The 21786-nt window shown below is 37.1% G+C and overlaps 2 protein-coding genes across 4 annotated transcripts; one reads left to right on the top strand and one right to left on the bottom strand.

The window, feature by feature from the left end:
* The first annotated feature begins 11130 nt into the window (after positions 1-11130).
* LOC141828858 (pyruvate kinase isozyme A, chloroplastic-like) lies at positions 11131-16890 on the top strand. 3 transcript variants are annotated; one of them, XM_074716248.1, is made up of 7 exons: positions 11131-11607; positions 12035-12119; positions 12215-12405; positions 12638-12756; positions 13398-13641; positions 15833-16070; positions 16370-16890. In XM_074716248.1, the coding sequence occupies exons 1-7, from the start codon at positions 11131-11133 to the stop codon at positions 16699-16701; spliced, it is 1686 nt and encodes a 561-aa protein (XP_074572349.1). In that variant the 3' UTR covers positions 16702-16890. The 3 variants fall into 3 exon arrangements, with proteins under 3 accessions (XP_074572349.1, XP_074572362.1, XP_074572356.1); XM_074716261.1 differs by having other exon boundaries at positions 11308-11607; positions 15836-16070; XM_074716255.1 differs by having other exon boundaries at positions 11429-11607; positions 12623-12756; positions 15836-16070.
* Positions 16891-17177: 287 nt separating this feature from the next.
* LOC141828883 (amino acid permease 6-like) lies at positions 17178-20357 on the bottom strand. The gene is made up of 7 exons (XM_074716271.1): positions 20243-20357; positions 19783-20007; positions 19572-19665; positions 19207-19421; positions 18921-19051; positions 18437-18664; positions 17178-17700 (listed from the first exon to the last, which is right to left on the bottom strand). The coding sequence occupies exons 1-7, from the start codon at positions 20355-20357 to the stop codon at positions 17278-17280; spliced, it is 1431 nt and encodes a 476-aa protein (XP_074572372.1). The 3' UTR covers positions 17178-17277.
* Positions 20358-21786: the final 1429 nt, after the last annotated feature.

Here is a 21786-nt window from a genome sequence, read left to right as displayed (position 1 = left end):
TTTCATGTGACCTACTTTCTTTCATGTGACCTGCTTGTTTCATTTTTTCCTCTTGCCAACTGTTGAGAAATCGGGCATCACTCCAACCGAAGCCAGATGAAGCTTTTGGTCTTATCTTCTCATGGGACAATGTCATGGTAATAATTGAAGCTTGTTGCCATTATTCTAGTTGGTTATAATAACATATGAATTCTTTCAGTATCTGCATGTGCCTTCAGTCTAATTTTTAGTGTAGCTCAAAGTTGCATAAGGATGTGGACATCAGTATTTTGACAGTTGATTAGAGGTTTGAGCCAAATACTGTTAATTGAAACTTTTGCAATTATATTTTCTTCACTGTGTTAATTTTCTATTGTTAAATCTGTTCTAAGGATAAATGTCATACTTGTAGGATTTGCATTTTATGTTTATGTGAAAATGCATCTAATTTCATATCTTTTCCTTGGCATTCTAGTCATCATACTACCAATGTATTTGTTTATCAGTTACATGTTATTCGTATATCTTGTTTTTTAGATTTCATCGAATGTCACTTTCAGCATTAGCAGCTTGCATGGCCCCATTACTGCTGCGGCCACTTCTTGCTGGTGATTGTGAATTTGAAGATAATTTTAGTATGGGTGGAGATGGTTCTCTGCAACTTCTTAAAGCAGGTTTTCATGTCTTTCAGATCAAATTTTCACTGATGTGGTTGGAAGCCCATACTATGTTTCTCCCGAAGTTCTCTGTAAGCCCATACTTGAATTTTTATGTCTGTCTATGCATGCTTTTGGTTTTGGGTAGTAAAACAACTTCTTCTAAAGATTTCTTTTTTTGTATTGAGCTTCTGTGGATCATGTGGTGCACAAAGCAACACATCAGTTTGAACCTTTATAACTATTGGAGGGTACTGGATTGAAACTTTGAGCCAATGTCCATGAGTATGTTTTTTTTCCATATCTTTTTCACTATGTTGGTTGATTTTAATATAGAGGATTTAAATCAGGCGTTTTATAATTACAGCATCTAGTTTGTTCTTCATGATTGACTATATTGCATTTTGTCCTTGCTCTCCTTTAGTGGATGCTTGGGATATTCCTGACAGAGATGATATCACTCTTCACATGGTACCTAGGTGATACCCTTTAGTGGTAGAGCATGCACCATAAACCATAAACCTGTTTTTAATATGTAGTTTCTTCAAGATGATACCCATGTCAAATGTGCAATTTCTACTTTTATGCTCAGGTCATCCATGGGTTTGTAAGCATGGGGTTGCTCCTGATCAAGCACTAGATGCTGCAGTTCTCTCCCGTCTGAAGCAATTTTCAGCAATGAATAAGTTAAAGAAGATGGCTTTGCGTGTGAGTACCACAGACAACAGCGGGTCAATTACATTTGATGAACTTAAAGCAGGTTTGAGAAGATATGGAAGCGGGTCAATTACCTTTTCTTCAGATTGAACCATATTAAATTGTTAGCTTAAATTTATCAAATATTCATGAGATATAATAACTTCAGGATGATTCCTCAAATGATGAGTCAGTGTCATCAGAGGTTTATTCAGACTCAGAAGATGCTGAAATTGAAGAAGATTATTCAACTGATAGTGACATCCAGAAGATGATGAATCTCATGACATTCATGGTGGTGTTGGAAATCATGACCAGCATAATGGCCTTGAAGCAAATAAAGATGATTCTGAGTGTTCAGGAAGTGGAACAATTAGTGAAAGCTATAGCAATACTGGAAGTGATTCATGCGACATCTGGGCTCCTGGATATCACTGCACTCTCGCAACTGAGGGACAAGGGGCACGTCTCCAAGTACACCGTCAAAGCGATTCTGGTCGTGCATGATTGCTTGCATTGGTGCCTTTATATAATAAAAATATCATGTTTTTTAAAATGACAATGATGTAATTATTCCTTTTATATTGCCTCATTTGGTCATTTATTTATGAACTTGTGGGATTGGTTCACTGCTAAAGTATAATGTATTTGGAAAAACCAAAAGGTTAAATAGAACCAGGTCACCCTGCATGTCTCAGTTTTTTGGTTCTTGAAATATTTGATCGGTTTGTATCCATCAGTCTGAATGAACTTTCTTTGAGACCTACAAATTTAAAAATTAATGTCTCAAATTTTCTTCGTTTGGCTTGTAAAGTTGCTAAGTACATAGCATATGTGAAAGGAGTTTGGAACTCTGGTTGGCAGCAGCATTGCATCGATCCAGAAGAGTGCAGCACCTGAGGTTACATATTTTTAACTTTTCAATTTACATCTTTGCTGCTAAAAGAATAAAATGCTTTTTCGTTTCATGAAGAATTAAGGATACTCACCATTTACGAGCACATTAAAATGACAATGACTGTTGATTCATATCGTAGTACATACAACCTCAATTGACTTTATTAAATTCCATCTAATTCACCTTGACCCTCCAGTGTTGATAAATACATGGTATAATGACACATTGCTAAACTCCTAAGAAATCACCGTTACATCTACAGGTCTAACAATTGGAATCTAATCATCACAGCATGATCAATCATTGTCAAAGAAAATTAAAGTAGTTCACAAATCAAATACACTTTGTAGAAAAAACGAAAAGACAAAAGAACAGAAAAATTCTGCAAAAGCTATTGCTCACACTTTGTAGAAGAAGCTTTCTCAAACTTTTTTTAAAATGCTAATACTACATTGGACCAATACTGATACTACAACAGTACAAACATAATATCAGAAACAGTTTACAATAAAATTCAGATAACAACTTGATACAATATATTTAATCCTTATCACTAATTAGGAGAGAATCTAATTGTTGTTTTATTTCGTCCAAAGTTTCTTTCATCTTAGATATTGTTTCTGACCGCGATAGATTTCCTTCTGAATTTGAAGCTGAAGCTGAAGCTGAAGCTGAAGCTGAAGCTGAAGGGTGGGGATAGAATTTTTATTCATGTAACGTTCAAAAGCTTTTTCTGCCTTCTCTCTAGTCTTGAAAGACTGATGTATAGCGCCCTTAAAGCCAAGAACTTGACTAGAAGCTTCTATCCAAGTATCATATATACCTGGTTGATGTCCAACAAAAACAACATATGTTTTTCCCTAAATAAAAAAAACATTCAGATTATTATATAACCAAGATATTAAGTCAAAATTAAAATGAAATGACTTACCATTCTTGCTACGAGTATAAATTTGGATTTACAACTCCAACCTAACAAGTAGAACGATAGCTGTTAATCTTCTGAATTGCTAAGAAATTCATCCATATGATCTACCCAAATTTTCTCATTCTAAATTTACAGAAGCAACATATCCACCTCAATAATAAAACTCTAATAAATGAAGAAATGGAAGACAAAACCAGCATAACCAAAATCAGATTAATCCAAATCTAAATCTAAATCTTAAAAGAAGCAACACTTAACTACTATTTTACATGAATCAAACTGGAGCACCAGAAAGGAAGCATCGACCGGTCTGGGTGTAGAAAAACATTAATATTTTTTTTCAACTTTCACGACTAAATCTTAATTAAGCCAGTGTACAAAAACTATAAGCTCCAGGTGTTAAATGGGACAATTTGCTCGAAGAAGTGAGCAGATCCAGTGGCAAATAGTCTTCCTCCATCTTCTTATCTCCTAATCAGGCTACTAGATGTTCTTTTGTGGATAACGATATGCACAAACATAAGAAAAAATAGGAAAAAAATAGGGTTAGGGACCTTCGAGTGGCTTCGGCTCGCGAGTAGCAGGGGCGAGGAGGGTGAAACCCTGTGGCGAGGAAGAAGAGCTGCTCGCGAGTAGCAGGGGCGTGGAAGAAGAGCTGCTCGCGTGTCCTTGCGCTCGCGAGTAGCAGGGGCGACGAAGAAGAGCTGCTCGCGGGTCCTTGTGCTCGGGAGTAGCAGGGGCGCGGCTCCTTGCGCTCGCGAGTACAGGGGACGAGGGTGCGGCGAAACCCTAGAGAACAGGGGCGAGGGCGCGGCGAAACCCTAGAGAACGGGGGCGAGGGCTCTGCGAAGAATGTCGAGGAAGAAGAGAGGCGCGGCGAAGGCGAGGGTGCGGCTGGGAAATTGCAGGGGCGAGTGGCGACGGACCTTGCAGCTCGCGAGGAGTGGAGAGGAAACCCTAGGCGAAGGGAGAGCTTCGGCGAGTATAGCGCTGGACTGGGAGAGAAACCCTAGCTTCGGCAAAGAAAATCGGGAGAGAAACCCTAGCTTCGGGCGCAGGAGAAGAAAACCTAGCTTCGGCGAAGAAAATCGGGAGAGAAACCGTAGCTTCGGGCGCGGGAGAACAAAATCGCGCTTCGGCTTTGGCGAGGGAGAAGAAAATGGCTTCGTTGCCACGCACGCGAAGAGCAGGCGCGCAGGCGAAGAGCAGCCACGTCAGAGAGCCAGGTCAGCAGACGCGCATGAGGCGCTTATACAGGGCGCTCAGTATAGCGCTTATATATATATATATATATATATATATTTGATATACTGCGCGACGAAAAAAACGCGATCCCGTGCGCGATCGATCCATGCCGTCCACGCCCGATCGCGATCAACCGCAGCCGTCTAAAAATCGCGATTGCACAGTGTTTCTCCTCGGACGTTCGCCGCTTCCCGACGTCCGTTCATCGCCGTCCGACCACCGATTGCCGCCGGACCGGACCCGTTGGAACCGCAACTCACCGGCGGTCCGGCGGGTGCCGGAGTCCGGCCCCGATTCGGCCGGAATCCGGCCGGATTCCGGCGAAATCGGCCGCCAGCGCGTCTGCTATGTTTCGGTCGGATTCCGGCCCAATCCGGTCGGAATCCGGTTCCGATGTGTGCGCCGTCGAGTTGCGCTTCCAACGAGCCCGGGATGGTGGCCGGCGGTGACCGGACGGCGAAGAACGGCGGCGATGAACGCGGAGAGGTTGGGCGGTCGCGTACGGGAGTCGGGTTTTTTCGTCGTGCGGGATATCTATATATGATGTTGACTGCTTCTCCTACTATTATTATTATTATTTAAAAATTAATTTAATATTATTTAATACTTTAATATAAAGATATTGCATAATGAAAGATATTTTTTCAGATAAAGCGCTCTACTTTATTTTTTTTAATTAAAAGATATTTTACTGTACTATTTAACTGTATATAATTATCTAACTACTTTTTAATATTATTTAATATTATTATCTCTTATTTAATTTTTGAACAGATTAAGGACGTTGTAACATATATTTAAAACTATAGTTATTGTATATATTATAACCGTTATGATTTTATAATATTATAATATATTTTTGAACCGATTAAGAACATTGTAACATTTAAAACTATAGTTATAGTTAGTGTACATATTATAATAGTTACGATTTTATAATATTATAATACATATGTAATCTATTTAATATTGAATAATTTAAATATTTTAATCTATTCTATATGGAATACTTTCTATAGTTGTTACAGGAGTTGTAACTATTAAATTATAGTTGCTACCATATAGGTAGCGGCTATAAAATTATAAATATTATAATATAATCGATCAATTTATATTTTTAAAAAATATATAAATGAGAGATAATAATATTAAATAATATTTAATTATACAGTATTCTTTGTAAAAAAATGATATCCCTTCAAGTATTTGAAAATAAATAAAGCGATCATAACAAATACAATCGCTAATGATTGTGACATAAATAAGTTTCGAATAACAATTTATTTTATACCTCATAAAAAAAGATAAAATCATAATAAATCACAACTAATCTTTGATAGTATATAGCAGACAGTGTCTTCACAAACTCTCTTTTACAAAAAAAAAAAAAAAAAAAAAAAGAATTCGCTATCCGAGCGATTCTACACGGTTGACCCTACAATTATCTGTGAGAAGATAAATTGAGAAACTATAATTAGTCACAACAGAAAAGATTATTGTCTCGACTTCACTGCACAAGCTCACAATTATATAAGAATTGAATCTTAAGTTTAATAAATTAATAGATAAATTTTTTCAATTTATGATTGATCTAAGAATATTAGACTGATAAATGAGTTGTTATAAATATTTTTTAATTTATCTAGATGATAAATAAAAAACTTATATGGGATCTCTAAGATTAATCCGCTTAAATTACATATACGTTGCCAATTAAAATTAAAATAAAAATAAATAAATAAAAGCAGAGTAAATGCCCTCATCTGCTGCAGCGAGCTTTCTACTTTTACAGTGGAGGATCAAACCTGCTACCGCAAGAACACAAGCACAAGCGTCCAGATTACAGGCCTCCACTAAGAGAGCAACACGAGCTTGCAGGAACACATTTTGACTCCAAACTGTTCAATCGATCAAATGGCAGAGTGAAAACACATCCCGTAAAAGTACGTGAACTAGTGTCTTCTTCTGGAAATTAGAATCCCCACCCCACGTACACCTCATCCCTCTCTCCTCTTCCTTTTTTGCACTGCGCAGAGATTCCATGTGGCTTCCCCTGCGGGGTTTTTTTTTTTTTTTTTTTTTTTTTTTTGAAAAAAATCACCTTCTACCTTTTCATTGGATCAACATTTCTTCTTCCCCATCACCTGTCCTTAAGCGACTCTGGCTGACACTCTTTTGGCTGGCTCCACTTCTATTTAATTCCATCTTCCTCTTCCTCTCTTGGTGCCATAAAACCAAGAACAATCAGAACACTAGACACACCAATATAATTCCTCCTCAACAAATGGGACTTCTCCACTACTCTACCAACCATCTCCTTTTATTGCTTCTCCTCTGCAGCTCCACTGCACTCTACAACTCAGTGGAGGGTAAGCTAACTCATCGAAATTCAATTTTTGTTTTTATTCATAAAGCTGAAATTAAGCTTTGCGTTCTTATTCGCAGGCAGGTCGTTATCCATCCTTCCGGAAAATACAATTGTAAGTTTTTAGTTTTTCTCGTTCAGAAACTGTAAAGTCACGTTTGGCTGCTATTTCAATTAACATAACGAATATTGCAGGGGAGAGGAGAGGGAAAGGTGAGGGCTTTGATCGGATCAAGGCCGCCGACGTGCGAGAAGAGGTGCAGGACATGCAGCCATTGCGAAGCAATACAGGTGCCAGTGATCACACAAGAGACCAAGACTCAAACTAAAAAGGAATTGGACTTGGCCTCTAACTTGAGGGGAGACTACAACTCCAACTACAAGCCCCTGAGTTGGAAATGCAAGTGTGGAAGCTTCGTCTTTGATCCCTGAAGCAAAGCTTGAGTCAATACCAGCTGAATTGTGCATAATAAAAAAAAATACACTCGAGGACGAAGCTGCTTGCCTTCATTTTTGTTATTTTTTCCCTTACATTATTTTGTCGCTGTGCGTCAGATTCAGTGTGTTTGATTTGATGATGATCGTGGTGTTCTTTGTCCTTAGTGCTTGTTCGGTTTGAGTATGAGGTTGAGCGAGGGATAAAGTGAGCAACTTTAGCAGATGATGCAGAGATTGAAATAGTATAAGACTGCGTTGAGAAATAGAGTGAAAGACCAGACACCACGAGCTTTACAGGTTACTACTTTATCTGCAAGTCGTTTCTTTTCCTCGAAATGTCATGTCCTCGGAAACCTTCTCAGCTCAAGACAGGGAAGAGCCTAAGTAGGCGAGATCATCTCGATCCTTTGTTTCAGACTGTTATGTTGGGTTTTGTGTAACTATGGTTTATGCCGCATTATTTCAACATCGTAAAAAAAAAAAAGATGGCAATGAAACAGAGGATGTTCCTGTTCCTGTTCCTGTTCCTGCTCCACTAACCTTCTTAATTCGATCTCTTTGGACACCAGCCATGCTGTCTTTTGTCCTGATTCAAGGTTTAGGAGGGAAAGAAAAGGTTATGCAAAGATCCATATGCATTACAGGTTTGCTGGTCCTTGCGTTGAGGAGACCGATGCATGCATGGTGTTTGGTGGGCAGAACAGAGAATCCCCACAGGCCACAGCCAGTGAGGGTTGTTCGCTTGTCAAGTTCGATCCGTAGTGTGCATGTAACTATATGAATTATGGTCTAGCAGTTTGTCAATTTATTTTATCGTAATAATAATTGATAAATGAGCGAGATTTTAAGAATTTTCGGCGAACAACAGCACTATTGAAGTGGGACTAATTGTATATCTAAAGTGATATTACGAAAAATAATCATATTTGTAATAAAATTATTGTTCAATTTAATTGTATGAAACCAAAAAGAACCGTGCGACTCTTTTCTTAATATCATATTCCAAATAATCCTGAATATATATATATATATATATATATATATATATATATATATATATATATATATATATATATATATATATATATATTTTGATAATCTAAGTATCCAAGGAATAGTAAGTCTTAGAGGTGGGTGGTAGATGACCTCCTCTGACTTGTCCATAGTAATACATTGGTAGCCAATCTCCACAGACTTGGTTGTTTTTATAAAGTCGTTCTAACACTAAAGCGGGTACTCTGCCTGCGTTGATAAACTCTTAATTTTTTTTACACGTAGGTATTTTTATTACAATAAATGTGACTTCTCACAATGTACAATTATTTTAGTTGTAGTGCGCATCATATGTTGCACAATTATAAGCGATTGAAAATCATAAGACATTAACAATGTGTGTTGCGCGCTGTGGTTAAAAGCATTCATAGTGCGCGATTAAGAGTAATATAAATTCAGATAAATCAAACAACTGTACTTTTTATCTATTACAACATTAAGAAAAAACATTGCTTCCTTTGATCCACCCTCCCTCAATATTTTCTTAACTATATATTCCTGTCAAATAGTATAAAGAGATTGAAATGTATAAGTATACTTTATAAAATTAAATAAAAATTAAAAAAGATACAATATCATCTGTTTTACTTTTCATCTTTTGAATGTTATATAACCTACTTATAAAAAATGAATAGTAGACATCTCTGATACATTCCCTTATATAACCTACTTATAAACAATATGACATGATACATGGATGAAAATAAATGATCATCTATACTAAAATAAAGAAACAGTAAAAAAAAGCATTTATTATTAAAATAAGATAATTAACTATAAAACCTACACTTGCTCATCCTTGACCTATGATGTTAGAATTTAAAATCCAACAGCATACTTGTATTGATTTTCGAAAATCGTCATCAATGTCTCAGCACCACGTATAGTTTAGTTTGTGGTATTAATTAAGGTGTATCTGCAAATGCATAAGTTGTCCCTGATTCGAAATAACATCTCATTCTCGTTGCAGTGACCAACTTATCTTTACACCGGTCAAACTGGAATATGAGACATGTTGTTGAGATACCAAAACTAACATCCGGGGCATGGGTGAGTTGGTTACGACGCAACAGACTTGCAAAGAGGGCAAGGGTTTGAATTCTGGCGAAGCCAGACAATACCCTCCTGCGTCGTAACCAACTGCACTTTCTTGATTTACCTCCTCACAGATAGTCGTGGGGCCGCTAAGGTGGCGGATCCCACCTTTTTTTTTTGTAGAAGAATAGCTAATTAAAGCTTCTTCTTGGGGTCCTCCTATTATTTGCTGATTGACGCCATGTGTTAGCACACTAGCAAGGCCATCGCCATCTCTTTGACATGTACTTAAATCCCAACATGGGACAGTTAATTTGTTAATACCCAACGAAAATAATAAATTTTTTATTTTAAAGAAAATCTAAACAAATTCATTTAATTTTTTCAGCAATCAAAATATCAATTATATAAAAGATAAAGATGATTAGACATAACATAATTTAATATTATTTTGAAGATTTTTGAAATATCTCATTCATGAATTCTTCAAAGAATTGATTAAGCCAATTATATGAGTTAGTACACAACCAAATATGAGATTAGATTCGACCTTATTTTTAATCTCCTAGTTTTTTTTGTCAAAAAGAGGATCGAATTCTGGTTTTACTTGGAACGATATGTCGCTTTCTGAGTTCTGATTGTGTGAAACAGTTAGATCGACTTAATGCCTGCTCGATGGATAGAAGAGGAAAACGATAAGGAGCAGCATAAGAAATAATAAATAATCAGCAGTCAGTCGATGAAGAAAGAAAATAAAAAAAAAAAAGAAAAAGAGAGAAAGAGAGACTCACCGCCTTGCAAGTTCGCGATCAAGTCTGCCCCTAGCAACTGTGGGACATTGCAGTTTGGCTGTTGGTTCGGAGGGGTCGTCCAGGCACAGGAAAAATGAAGTTGAAATGGAAACTTGCATCGGATGTCAGAATTAATAAGAAGAAGGAAGAAAGTCTGCTCGGCATCTTCTCTGTACTGCTAAGTAAGTAAACAGGGAGACTGAAGATTGAAGACCAAAGCCCATGCACATGTGCTTCTGATTCGGCAAACAGAGGCCCCTCCACGAACTACGTTTTCAGTGGGGTTCCACTGAACTACTTTCATCTGCCCAAACGAGCTAGAGTGAAGTATGTTGTTTGAATCATATGAAAGGATGACATGCAGTGTCCTGTGAATTTTAAAACTCACGATCGTATTGTCTGTCCCAGCACATGAAATTAACACTAAAGAGGTAATTGAGAGATTCACATTTTGAGTACTAAATGGAGTTTGTTTGTGAAAATGGCATGGAAATGTATTTTCAAAGCATTAATTATATCTGTTTCTGAAAAAGTGAGTAGTCTGGTGGGGCATCGGGTATTCACAGCTAGCGGCCAGTGCAAATTTTAAAATCGGAAATTAGGAGGACAAAGCTGGCAGTTGGCACTTGGATAGTCGGAGTCCAGCAGTTTAATTTCCAGGCGCTCGGCATCCATGCAACATGACATACATCAAACGTTGTCCAGCTTGAGCTGGGGCGATGGCAAAACGATTGCCACCTTTTTTGGTTATGGACGTGCCACCCACCAACTGTCGAAGGGAGGGAGTGGTCAACTCATGACGATAGCAGTAGAAATGGCAAGGGTTTGGTTGGAACTGCATCAGTCGTGACTTATGTCGGTACTTACGGATTAGAAAATTAGAAACGATTTTAGCGGCATCGTTCCGTCCGTCCGCCTTACTGGACTATGGAATCTCCTCGATCTCTCCGAACCCAAATGGAAATGGGAGTTCGGAAGACGACTCCATCGCCATCTTTGCCTTCTGAAACCCTATTCGACACGCATACCCTTCTTCCTCCGCATCCATGGTGGCTGCCGCCTTTGCGTTCTATCCCCACTTATCGCCGAGGAGTCCCGTTGCTCGTTCCAAGTCACGCCGCACCCCCATTCCGTTCCCCAGCCATCGGGCATCTTACGTCGCTGGGCGTTGCACTGACATCCGAGTGAAGTGCACTTTGCAGGCGGGGAGATTCTCCTTCGATGTGGCTTCTGAGATGCAGCTGAAGGCGAGGGGGTTCATGGGGATGAGAAAGACGAAGCTGGTATGCACGATCGGCCCTTCGTGCTGTTCGGAGGAACAGCTGGAGAGGCTAGCCATGGGAGGAATGAACATTGCGAGGCTCAACATGTGCCACAGCACCCGCGAATGGCACAGGAATGCGATACAAGCAATCAGAAGGCTGAATGAGGAGAAAGGGTTCTGCATCTCCGTGATGATTGATACAGCGGGAAGTGGCTTTCCGATGCTCGATCATGGAAGCTCTTCCTCCATCAAAACTGAGGTTTTTGTTTTATGACTTGAGTTTCATAATTTGAAGATAAGAAGAGGAATGTGGTTCGTTTTAGTTGTTCAAGCCAACATAGGGATGGCTAGCTGTTTCTAATCACCAATTTTCCCTGATTCGGAAGGAAGAAAAGAAAAAGGACCGATTTGTAAGTCTGAATTATTTCGCGCTTGAATAGACTCGCGTCCATGGAACACCCTTTTGTGGTGTATTTGACAACGGACATATTGGTTAACCAGGCCAAACAACATAATTATATGTCTCTGTCTTGCTTCTGTTTCTCGCTTAGGAGTTTGTGCGAGGATACATGAAGATTTCCCTTTAATATGCATTCCTCCAATCTTGATTTTATGGCATTGATAGGTTTTTTTTTTTAACCATAAATGCTGGTTTTAAGTTTGGTTCGTTATCCTGGGTAATGTAGGATGGATCACTATGGTTATTTACAAGTCAGAAGCTTAAGGGTTCTCCATTCACCATCCAAGTGAGCGCAGAAGGATTTTCAGAAGGTATTTATACTAATTACGAAATCTTTCTGTTCCAATTTGGAGATCCAACTATAGTAAATTTCCTGATATACCTCTATATTGTATGTTCATCACAGGAATATTGGTGGGTGATGAGCTTGTGATAGATGGCGGGATGGCAACCTTTGAAGTTGTTGAGAAAATTGAAAATGATTTACATTGCAGATGCACGAATCCTGGCTTGCTTTTACCTCAAGCTAAACTATCATTGTGGAGGAATGGAAATCTTGTTACATGGAACACAACTTTGCAGGCTTTGAAGGGGAAGGTAGATTTTTATGATGGTTTCCTCTGATTTTTCCCCACGGTTTCTTTTTGCATGTAATAAAGTTCAACATCAAGTTTCTACTGCTCCTAGCTTCAAAAATTACTAAGTTTACTTCCTTATTAACATTGACTTCAGATTTAGCATGGTCCTAGATTTGTTTCTGTTAACTTCACTGTCAAATCTTGTACTTGCCTCAACTATTTTCTATCCTTAATAGTGTATCAGCACACAGGACTGGAAAGATATCGACTTTGGAATTGCTGAAGGAGTTGATTTTGTTTCCATTTCATTCGTGAATGATGCAAGTGATATCAAGCGTCTGAAGGGTTATTTGTCTTCTAGATCTGTCGAGTGAGTATGCTATAACTCTTGGAAGTCATTTGTTTTTCTTGGTTTATATAAGACAGTAGTGTTCTTAAACAAGAGATTTCTTGCTGTTGGATTACTTATTTATTTTTCCCTATTAAAGGATCTGGAGTTAATGATCTGAGTTTCCTGCAAGTTACACCAAGTTAATATGAACATTCTAAAATTGGCGATAATTTGAGCTCTTAAATCAAAATTTATTTAGCTTTATAGATTAGGATTGTGATGAAACTTTTTTTTTTTTTTTTTGAGGATTTTTCACATGATAGTCCTTTTATGAATTCTTGGTATGCTATTTTATTCTAAAAGGATTTCCCTACAGGTTCATCAGCAAAAAATGAATATATTTATATATAATTTTGGTAGTGGTTTGAACCTTTGGGCGATGGAAATAACATATCTGAGAAGATAAAAATAAATTTCACAATGGTGGCAATGGCTACTATTATGAAATGAAATTATTTTGACAAAAGAAATTATTATGACATGTTTTTTTGTAGTCAATTTTTTTTTTTACTTCAGGTTTGCAGCGATTCACTCATATACCTTCTCTGAAAATGAACTTAATTTAGATTTTTAAAGGAATCTTCAACCATTGTGGTACTAAAGCATTCGTAATCTTGTAGATTCACAGGTGTCCTAGCAAAAATTGAAAGCCTCAAGTCTCTTGAACATCTACAGGATATCATAGAGGCTTCTGATGGGATAATTATAGCACGTGGTGATCTTGGAGTTCAGGTTTCGCTTGAAGAAATCCCTGCTATTCAACTGAGAATTACTCAGTTATGTAGGCAGTTGAACAAGCCTGTAATAGTGGCTTCTCAGCTACTTGAGTCCATGGTTGAATACCCAATTCCTACAAGAGCTGAGGTATTATTTCTTAGTTTAAAGCATATATTTATCCATCTCTTTAATACAAAAATTAATTAACATGTTGTCCCTACAAGATTGGTCCCAACTTATATTTACCTTTGTCATTTCTACCAAAAAATCCATTCTCTTGCTTTTCGTATTCATAAAACTTACATGTATATACTTTATAAAAATGAATATTAATTAGTAGCTTCTCTATATTTTCTATCAATATAAAGACATCTGTGGTACATGCATACTAAAGGAAGATGATTACTCTCTTGAGCTATTCTCAAGTCATTATGAACGTGTGCATTCATCACTTAATATCTGTGGCATTGTTTAGCCTAATTTTTCTGCATGATTAATGCAAGGTCTTTAGGTGCTAAAGCAAAGAATAGTATCTTGAATAATGGATCCTAAATGTTTTTACATAATCATTGGTTAATAGTGTCGATCCTCTGCTTGAGCTTTAATAAGATTATTAATAATAAGTTGAAGAAGTTTGATTAGAAAATGAACTATACAATCAAGCTTGTCTTAATTGGTTCATTTACAACCCTACTTGTAGGGAGGTTTTGGGTTTCATTTTGTAATTGCCTCCCCTTGCTCCTTTCCACATGTTTCTCCTCGTCACTATTCTGTTCCATGTAGCTATATGTGATGATTGTAGGAGTAGGCAACACCAAGGATAGAGAACCACTCACTGTTGCTGAATGGACCACGAGTGACGTTGGATATCAGGTCTGAAACCTTTGCTGCTTGAGCAGTAGAGGCTGAGGGTGCCCAAAGGATTTAAGATCAGGCATATGCAGTGGAATTTCCTTTTGTGGTAGTCGTTTGAAATCAATTGTGTTGATATGATTGGATAGCTACTGTGAGAAAGCAATGCCATTTAGATGCATTTCATTATCATATCACGCATTAGTTTTTTGTGGCCGTTTTAATTGAAAATTGTAAGAATAACAAAAAATAGCATAATTAATTTTTTTATCAAAATAATTAACACCTATATCAACATCATATATATCACTCATTTGACATCAATATGGTTCTTACTATTCCAACTCTAACCTATTATAAATTATAAAAGATACTATAGGATGTTATCTAGTTCACAATTTGTCATGTTAGAAGTTTCATAGGGTACATTTTTTTTTTGATAAAATTGTTCTAAATTTAAAGTTATAAAGTCAAATTAGATCACATTAATATGTAGATGAGGAGGAATAACAGTGATGAAAGAATAACAAAGTTGGTGATAATTAACATCAGTGAATAGGATTAGAAGTCATAGAAGTTTTCTTCAGCTTGGGAGAGAAAGGGCTAGCTTAGCAATTTAAGTCAGTTCAAATGTATATATTTGGAAAAATGTTTTTGGAGATATTTTTAACCTTAACTTTGTTTTTGATGATTTGTTATTTATTAAATTCTATGATCCCCTTGTAAAATTTGCTTATGTTGTTGATTGCATTGAAATTTTATATATTCAACTATAGCAAGTATTTATGAAAAAGTACTCTTTATCTAATTTATTGTAATCGATTAACTCCATGTATCATGCCTGTTATCACCTATTGTATACTAGAATGGATGTCATACAAGATATTAATACATTTTAGTTAATCTTCAGGCCTCAGTTCAGGTCTTATCTTGGCTAGTATCACTGGGATTATATTGACATGGGAGGCATAATCTCATTCACCTGTGTCAACATATAGTATTAGTATGGTTGGCAATAATAACAATATGATTTGGCTTCGTCAGCATAATATTGGCACTTAAAACCAAGATTTGGTACTGTACATTATGTCAGCCCTATATGTAAAGGAGTATGATTATAAGTTCTCTTTGATGAATAAAAGGCAAATTATGCCTTTTGGTTGTTCATATACGTGGAGTTTTCCAATGTTTGGGCTCTGTCCAATTGAGTTGATTTATGTGCTAGTTTTCTTATAAATTTTAGTTCCCTTTGCACTTTTCAGATCATTGCTTCTTATTTTTCAGTGTATTTCCTGTCAGGAGCTTCATTCTCCCAACACACACACTATCCAAAAATGGGAAAATTGTAAAAAAATCTTCTGGAGTTTAAATACTTTCTCTATGTCTACCCTTAAATGTTTGTTACCTTATAATGAAATTTATAAAAAGTTTGAGCTAATTCACTTTTGTTTTTATCTCCTCTGTTGGAATGACTTTGGGTTTTAAGAAGGTAGCAGATGTTTCAGAAGCTGTGAGGCAGTATGCAGACGGTTTAATGTTGTCTGGCGAGTCAGCAATTGGATCATTTGCTGAAAAGGCTCTCTCAGTAATGAAAATAGCTAGCGAACAGATGGAGTCGTCAAATCGTCGGGAATTATGCCAAAGCTTTATCTATCAACCACTACTTGCTGAATCTTCAGTTGGCAAGATTGCTGAGCAAATTTGCAAATCTGCTGTCGAAATGGGTACATTTCCTTCATAACTGGGTAATTGGTAATTTGAATGTTTGTTCTTGATGAGGAACTTAAGTTCAACAGCTTTTCCTGTTTTTAATCATTATTAACTTATCAATCACCTTCAAAGAGAGTCATGGTTTAAATTGAAGTATTAAGTTTTAAAAAAAAAGATATTTAACATTTCATCACTATAAAATTTTGATTTTGTTGATATTTTGTATAATCAGCAGCTAGTTTTATTCATCTGCTTAGGGATTATTGTGTTCCCGCTCTTCTATTTTACCGAATTGGTAACTCCATGTGAACAGCAAACAACCTTGGCGTGGATGCTATTTTTGTATACACAAAGCGTGGGCAAATGGCATCACTTCTGTCACGGAACCGTCCAAATCCTCCCATTTTTGCTTTCACAGATGATGCTGGTGCTAGAAAAGCAATGACTCTGTTATGGGGAGTTTTCCCACTTGAGATCCATTTCTCAGATGACTTGGAATTTAATTTTGAAGAAATTACTCGTCGTCTGAAGGTTAGAGGTTGCTTAAAATTAGGCGACCTGATTCTGGTGGTGTGTGACTCTGATGTGGGTGGTTTTAATGTATTGCCTTTGTTCCGGTCCATTCAAATTAGGGCAATTGTTTAGACCCTTTTTTTCTTAGATATAGAATAAAAGATAAGTTGTACCTGGCGTATGTAAAATACTTCTGGCAGTAATCAACTAGCTAAAATCATTTATTTGCTAGTCGACACTAGCTTACTATTGCTGCCCTCAGATGTATCGAGTTTGACATTTGAATCAATTATCAGGCATAGTTCTTTTGTCTACTTAATAAGCATGTTGCTTGTAAGTGGATGAAGATCTAATGAGTTTATAGAAGTTGCATCATTTGTGAAGTTATTTTATGAGTAAACTGCATGGAGAGATCATAAATTCGTGTGGTTCATGTGATATCTTCTTGTTCAGACAGTCATTCTTGACACATGACACAACCTTGGCTCCATGGAGAATGAGAAGTTAATTGGAAGACAGTTAAATGTATAGATAAGCAAGTAATATCATGTCTCCGTAACACATGCTGTTTTCTACTGTAGTGTCACTAGAATATTAAACACTCAATAGCATAATAGTTGACTAGAAACAGATTTTTTTGGTTCTTACTCTGTCTCAGTTTATTCAGTTTAAACATACGCTGAAATTGAACTGGATTTGGCTTGCTTCTCAGGAGATTTTGAAAGGTTGATAATGTCGAAGGCTATGAATAAGTCCCTGAACAGACGCACAGGCAGCCACCAGTGACACTAGCAAGCAGATGGTGTTCAGGATCTGTAGCCAAGTCCATGTTGAAGAGAACTTTGGAATTCTTGCTCGTACTATGTACATCTCCACAGGGAAAAATACAGTCAGCGGCCAGAATGAAAGAGCTCCTATCAGACCCAAGAAATCATTGAAGAAAGGGAAGAGCATGGCAATAGCAGATGTGGCAATGACATAAAGGGTTCTCCAGATTATCCGAAAGAAACTGAGGGGGCAATCACCCAGCAGTGGAACTTTGACAACGTGCTCTGATGTTATGAAGTGGCTATCAGGCCAACGGTTTCTGCTCCAAGTTTCGATGAATTGGTACAGTGGTTGGGCGAAGACCTGCAATTACCGGATAGAAATTGAGATATAAACCTCGAATGATTTTGATGACACCAGCTTACTGTTTGTTGATTGTCAAGCAGGAGGCATGGCATTGCGTGTTGTTAGTATTAACTAACAATTAAATAATACGTGTAGAAGCTAAACAACGAATCGAGTTACGCCGTGAGTTTTTTCAATTTAAGACACAGTATTAGATTTTTGTCCTATCCTTTCGGCTTACTTCATCCGATGCATATCATGAGTAGCTTAAACCAGCTGCCAATTACGTACCCTATAAAAATGTCTTTTTGAATATTAATGGGACCTACTACCCAGTTTAAAATTAATTGATGTCTTGCAGGACCAGCTAGCCAAGACTGCTTGGAAATGCTTGCGCCGAAAGCAAGCTGATAATTGAATAACTCAGAATGTGCAAGTTGGTGGATGTCTATCTTTGGGCAAATTAAAGATCGAGTAGGTCAAATGAGGACAATGTCTACAATATATATATTGGTTGTCTTCGTTGGAAGATGTGGCGAATCCATATGGCAGGTTTAGTAGTTCAGAAGGTCACATATATATATAGCTTGTCTGGTTAGTATATATATGGTCCCTAATCCCGTGGAATATATATATATATATTGTCAATAATGCACTATGGGCAGAATCCTTTTTCAACAATTTGCATGATATTGTGATCCAAATGTTTGCAGCGATGAAGCAATCTTATGAGGGAGGGCATATATATATGTACCTGGTAAGCACCGACGAGATGAATGGCAACGCAGATGTTGCCAAGGTCAACAAGCCAAAATGGATCATAGAACCCGAATCCAGTTAAGAAGTTGCCTGGTGCATCATTTCCAAAGGCCGCATAGCCCAGAATTCCACACAACATGTAGAAAATAGTGGTGGTGACAACTCCAATGGAGGTAGCCTTCTTCATCACCTGGTTCTCCGGAGGGCTTGATTTCAGAGTATCCTGCATGCATGCCACATTAATTAACAGGTGCGCATATTTGACGAATAAGTCAAAGTTGGAATTTCAAAGCGAGTCATTCTATGCATGCATATTCATTCAATTACACTTGAGCCATCTGCTCACCAAACTTCTCGCAATTCAATGAATTAAGATAATATATAGCTAGCCTTAAATAGCATCGATCAATAAATTCTGCATGCTGACTAAACTTTTAACTGCATCCTTATTCATTTAAACGCATGCATAGTTATGATACCTGGATCTCGATAAGAACATTGGAGTAAGTGTAGGCAAAGGCTATGTTTCCGAGAGACTGAAATGTTCTCCACACTTTTTCACTTGCTGAGACCGCGACTCCTGTGAGACTGGTGCTCGCATGAGCTCCCTCTGCATAGTCCCAAGTCAACAACAGATACGGTGTCAGCTAGACACATGGACGCATTAATTAATTGAAATTAAAGAGTCGCGCGTGGAGACAAATTAAGATCAGTAGGTGCATGCATATGGTGCATGCATGCGGACAACTGGAAATTAAATTAAACCTGCTATTTTGGCCGCGGAGAGGCCGAGGCTAATGCTGGAGTAAGACACGGACATGATGGCTGCCACAATGGAGAGCCACCAGAGCTTGTGGAAATTAGGCAACTGGGAGAGCACTATTTGGATGCCCGCGAAGATAAGCAAGTCCGTCGTCGTCGACGCCTCACATGCCGCATCGTGGCCGTTCTTGTGGAAGCAGTTGGACTTTTTGATCGCCCTGCATTATTAATCCACCACCACCACTGTTAAACGCATGCAAACATATATATATATATATATATATATATATATATATATATATATATATATATATTTCCAAGTATATTTGGTTAATTATAAATTGATGGATAGATATATCGATATATACCCCATGCTAATAGCTGTTGTGATAGTGTAGCCAATGGAAACTCCAAACAGATTTGTATACTGTGCCCATCCACATAACTTACAGTAAACACTCCCTGTAAATATATATAGATGATCAACACATATATAATCAAACTATTCATTCATGCTAGCTAGCCTAGCGCTCTCGAATTGTTATTTCTCTTGCTAGCTAGCTAGTAATAATTACGTACCTAGATTGGCCTGGACAGCATCTTTGTAATTGTAGCTTCTCTTCCCCTGAGAATTCCTGTAGCAGTCTACAAGCAGGATGGAACAGAACCAGGTGATGAGAGCGAAGACAAAAAGAACAATGGGTCCGGCGATCCAACCCAACTGTGCCAAGGCCCAGGCCAACGACAGCACTCCCGACCCGATCACCGCCGTGATGATATGAGCGCTTGCGGTCACCAGTGTCCCTGCACAGCAATTCATATTTCATATATATATATATATATATATATATATATATATATATATATATATATATATATATATATATATATATATATATATATATATATATATATGCATGATATATATATCCTTCAATTCCATCTCAAACTCTCATCTGTACATATATATATATGCTCTTAAACTAATTAAGTCAAGATATATATATATCTGTTGTATATATATGCTATTATTAATTACCTGTACGCTTAGCACGGCCGTCGTCGTCGATGAACTCGTCAGGAGAATGGTCACCCACGGCGATCTCGAAGGTTTCCTTTATGGCTGTTGACTTGCCTAGCGCTTCTCCTGCCATGGATATGCTTTATCTGTGGAACGAACAAGCTGTGTTATTTCTTCTATATATATAGAGAGTATAGATGTGATATATATTATATATGTTGTACGCATGAATTATGATGCTTTGCATTGACTGCTTTCATATAGGAGATAAGCCACACGCGTCAAGGCAGGCGCAATTAAATGATTGCGTTAACTAGCTATGACATATATGGAATTATTTTAACTTAAAAACCCATCGTTTTAATCTTACATACTTGACGCGGATATATGCCATAAAATAACAGGATAATTTACACGCTTTGTTTTCCAAAAATGCAGAAAATTAATACCCTTATCCTCACTTTTTTTAACCTCTTTTTTTCCCTTGCCAATTAATTTCTCGCAGAAAATAATTTTGAATAAGTATCTCAGAATATTTTAGATACAATTAGGATATAGATATTGAAAATAAAAAAAAACCCAAGAAATTAAATTCACAAGTAAGATCTTAATTAAAATTTTATCACGTTAGTTCCATAATTGATTAGGTGAACATTTTGTATATCATTCTAAATAAATTGGTTTTTTAAATAACTTGTTTATTTAAGGCGAGTTAATCGTGTACCGTTACCATGTGAATATTCTCAAATTACATAAAATTTCACCCGCAATCCAACCTGATTACTTAAGGAGAGTTATCAGAGACATTTGTTTCCTGTGGAATAACGTAGAATTCGTACTCGAAACCGATTACTAAACCCGCAAATAGATTGTGTGGCATCTTATCGATTTCGTCATGTTACGATTTATGATGCACACAGACCCAATTGTGACCTTTGAATCAACACCCGTTCCCGTGCCGCACCCGTGTTGCTCCTCCCTATAAAATCTTTCCCCAAGCTCGGAAGGTCCTTTTCTTGGACCCTAATACTCTGTTTGAATAGGATGATAGTATTGGATCGAGGTTGATCGGTAAGAAGGGGTGAATTGCCCATAAAAATAATCAATTAAATAAATGAATATTAATTAAACTAAACAAATAGTAAAAGGCAAAATACACACATATGTATTTGGTTACAACCTAGGTGGTTGTAAGCCAAGGCGGTTGAAGCTTGACTATGAAAATCTCCTTCTGGCAGATAAATCTTTTACAGAACTTTGAAGAACAAGAGAAGTTAGAAAAGAATACAATTTTAATGTTATATTTTCTTATAACTTCTAAGCCTATTTATAGTATAAATGAATATATCTGGATTGTTGATCGTAGATGGACTTTTTCTTGGTCGTTGATCCGTTGATACGATCCTAACTATTGATTGAAGATAGACTTTGATCGTAGCCGTTGATTAAATAAGGATAAACTTTATCTTTAATAAAAGATAAAAAAGATTTATCCTTAATAAAAATTAAATATTTATCTTTTATACGATAGATAAAAGATAAATCATATTTTTTTTCTTTTT

This window comes from Curcuma longa, chromosome 1, assembly GCF_044706935.1.
Source record: "Curcuma longa cultivar G26 ecotype Majalengka, Jawa Barat chromosome 1, ITB_CL_G26_1.1, whole genome shotgun sequence".
In the NCBI taxonomy this organism is placed as follows: domain Eukaryota; kingdom Viridiplantae; phylum Streptophyta; class Magnoliopsida; order Zingiberales; family Zingiberaceae; genus Curcuma; species Curcuma longa.
This window is presented reverse-complemented; position numbering and strand designations above follow the sequence as displayed.

Excerpts from the sequence above, each read along its gene's own strand:
- LOC141828858 (XM_074716248.1), top strand. The coding sequence starts at position 11,131 with ATGGTGGCTGCCGCCTTTGCGTTCTATCCCCACTTATCGCCGAGGAGT. Across the intron at positions 12,406-12,637 it reads TGCAGGCTTTGAAGGGGAAG|GACTGGAAAGATATCGACTT; the intron begins GTAGATTTTTAT and ends ATCAGCACACAG. Across the intron at positions 12,757-13,397 it reads TTGTCTTCTAGATCTGTCGA|ATTCACAGGTGTCCTAGCAA; the intron begins GTGAGTATGCTA and ends GTAATCTTGTAG.
- LOC141828883 (XM_074716271.1), bottom strand. The coding sequence starts at position 20,357 with ATGGCAGGAGAAGCGCTAGGCAAGTCAACAGCCATAAAGGAAACCTTC. Across the intron at positions 19,422-19,571 it reads ACAACAGCTATTAGCATGGG|GGCGATCAAAAAGTCCAACT; the intron begins GTATATATCGAT and ends TTAATAATGCAG. Across the intron at positions 18,665-18,920 it reads ATGTTCTTATCGAGATCCAG|GATACTCTGAAATCAAGCCC; the intron begins GTATCATAACTA and ends GCATGCATGCAG.